Below are 3,022 nucleotides of genomic sequence, written 5' to 3' on the forward strand. Positions count from 1 at the left end.
TTAATGAAATTTAAATTTAAATTTAAAAATGTTAAAAAAAATGAGTTAAAAAAATTGAAAAAAAATAAGGGTGGCTATGGCCAATTTGGGGGTGGTGGAACTACCCCTAAAGGCCAAACCCTCCACTTTTTTTTTTTTTTTTTTTTTAAATATTTGTAATTTTCCTTTAATTTTTAATTTTTTTAATTTTTTAATTAAATATATGATGGGTGGCAAGGTTATTATAAAAATATTTCGACAAAATGGACCTTTTTGACACTATTTGATAGTTTAGAGGATTATAATGCTAGCTAGAATTGGTAGTTCAAAGACTACTTTATATATATCGTATCCTGATCCCAATTTCTAACATTCGACCTTAGCTTTGCATTAGGTTTTTCAACTCATCTGTGTCCTAACTGGGCATTTTCCATCGATTTGAGGAAATTCTCGTACATACGACCTCGGACAATGGGCATTTTCCATCGGTTAATTGGGGAAGCATTTCCATTGAGTTCTTCCCCTTATCCTCTTAAATTAGTAGCCTTGTTATTATTATTTTTATATATATATTTTTGTTAATTTCGATCTCTACAATCTCGACCCCACCAAAAAGAAAGCATTTTATTATTTTGATTGCATCTCCATCGATCTGGGTCATCTTTTACTTTGCTTTTGCTTGTGATCTTTCTAATTGTGCTTCTCTCTCCTCCTTTCCACTTTTATCTTTTTTGTCTCTCTTTTCCCTCTCACAATTTCACACTATTCCCTTCCTTTTGATCTCTATTGTTACACACAGGAGACACGGATTTCAGGGATGGAGACTTAGACAAACAAACAAACAAACATAAGCTCAGGGTTAGATTAGAGCCTTCGTTGTGGAATGAAAGGATTACACTATTGGTGTTGTAATGGAAATGATTGAACTGAATTGAATGAAAGGATTACAATGAATTGTGTTGTGATTACTAGGATACATAGAAGTCACTTTTTTGTTTTTGTTTTTTGTAATGAACTCCAAAAGTATACGCAACCACACCTATAATATTTCAACTGTATGTGTCTACTTCTTTAATTTCCGAAATCACAAACTTCAGATACCCTTTCAGTATGACGGTGGTGGGTATATTCTTGGATAAGGACCTGATTCAAATCACAGATAAATTTAGTACAAGTGATGAATTCAGTATTAATTAGCACCAGGAAAGTATATATATATATATATATATACACACACCTAAACGAACTTTACCTGGAGGATAATAGGACGAGGTTTGTGGCGGTGGAGGGTAAATTGATGTTGGTGGGTAAGGTGGGGGAGGATAGGTAGCTGGAGGTGGAGCAGAGTACGGAGATGGTGGATACACGGCTGAGTTAGGTGGGTACGAAGAGTAGGGAGATGGAGCTGGGTAGGCCGAAGGTGCATAAGGAGCAGTAGTATTTGTTGAAAGTGGCTTAAAATACAAAGGAACTTGAGGCGTAGGCAGGGTCACATATGGCGGTGCCGACGAAGCAAAGCTTGTTGCAGGTTGCTGCAACAATAATCAATACAATTATTCAGCTCCAATGAAAAAATAACCTTCATGAAATAATAGAAGGAAATGCTATTGAATTAATAATCTGTTAATCACCCAAAGTACTGTAATGATATTGTAACTTACTAGGGCATTAGAATAATGTAATATTGATCGCAATTCTCCTGCATTTCTGCAATGGAGGGAGAAAGATGTATGTTAATAACAGTCACTAAATCTGGCCGATGAAAAAGGGTATTAACTACTATATATTATTGTTTACGAGTTCTTTAACGGTATTTACCTGCCACGTTTAGTCTGAAGCGACCAGGTGGTGTCGTCGAAACCTCGAGAAAGCACCTTCTGCAATTGAATCCTATATATCACACAACAAAAACGAAAATCAAAACCATCCCATTATAATCTATCCAAAAGGGTCTAAAAAACACACAAATTCATTTAAAAAAATGCAATTACGTACTTTCCACTGCCGATGAAGTCGTCGGATTTAAGGGTATTGCTGTTCCAAACGGTGACATTTATCTCCCTAAGACCTTCGATTAACGTAAAAACGAACTTCTCCTGGAATGTCGGATTCTTATCACCGTCTGTATATGCATATCAAGAAAAAATGAACATGGCTCAAGACTAGGATCTTATAGCAGTACTCTAGGGAGAAAATAAACAGATAAATAAAATAATAATTAAAAAATAAAAATAAAAATGTAGAGAACAAACCTGTGCAAGTACTGGTGCTGAACTTGGTGCTACCGTATTCGAGGAACACATACGGGTCCTGCCGTGAGATCCACTCGGTGTCCTTCAGGTGGTTGCACCCGACAACTGAAACCAAGATGATGAAATTGAACAAGATAGACAGATCGACATAAAGATGCATGGCTTCTTTTTTTGTTATTAGTTTGTAAATAAAAGAGAGAAACTATTACCAGTGACCTCAAGAAGCTGGCCTTGAATATCAGTAATCGACATCGAAGAGTAAGGCTTTGACAATTCTCGATTCGTAATCGGTCTCCCTCTCTCCTTTCTATTTATAGAGCCCGGCCGGCCCCATGGAGCAGGTTCTAGGAATTATCTATTCCGTGTAGAGAAATTGTTGGCCCCCAAAAAAACAAAAAAACAAACACGCCATATATAGCAGGTTCTAAAGTGAAGACTAGCGTTACTGTGTTTTCTATTTTTTTTTTAAAAAAATTTTATATCCTGACTTTCGTAGGGAAGAATTGAATTGCAATAATATATATATATATATATATATATATATATATATATATATATATTAATTTAATCTATTAAATTGATATGTGTTTAATTAACCCAATATAGAGAAGAAGAAAAAATTGTTCTTAGTTAAAACTACAACTTAATTGCTTTGATGTTTTAATGTGAAATGGTATTGTTTAAAATTAGAAGTGTTTTGATTGAATGTTTAAGAAAATTGTTCTTTGTTAAAAAAAAAATATTAATGTGATAAAATTAAAAATATTTAATTTAATAACAAAAATTAAAAT

General features: G+C 34.0%; 1 protein-coding gene across 2 annotated transcripts; it reads right to left on the reverse strand.

Moving 5' to 3' along the window:
• Window positions 1-819: 819 nt before the first annotated feature.
• Window positions 820-2,580, reverse strand: LOC133880898 (leucine-rich repeat extensin-like protein 6). Of its 2 annotated transcripts, none has more exons than XM_062319856.1 (7): window positions 2,441-2,580; window positions 2,232-2,336; window positions 1,975-2,101; window positions 1,798-1,869; window positions 1,641-1,686; window positions 1,232-1,511; window positions 820-1,122 (listed from the first exon to the last, which is right to left on the reverse strand). In XM_062319856.1, exons 1-7 carry the CDS (start codon window positions 2,481-2,483, stop codon window positions 1,085-1,087), a joined length of 711 nt encoding a protein of 236 aa, XP_062175840.1. In that variant the 5' UTR covers window positions 2,484-2,580; the 3' UTR covers window positions 820-1,084. The 2 variants fall into 2 exon arrangements, with proteins under 2 accessions (XP_062175840.1, XP_062175839.1); XM_062319855.1 differs by having other exon boundaries at window positions 1,217-1,511.
• Window positions 2,581-3,022: the final 442 nt, after the last annotated feature.

The sequence above is a fragment of the Alnus glutinosa genome, chromosome 11 (genome assembly GCF_958979055.1).
Source record: "Alnus glutinosa chromosome 11, dhAlnGlut1.1, whole genome shotgun sequence".
NCBI classification, from domain to species: Eukaryota; Viridiplantae; Streptophyta; class Magnoliopsida; order Fagales; family Betulaceae; genus Alnus; species Alnus glutinosa.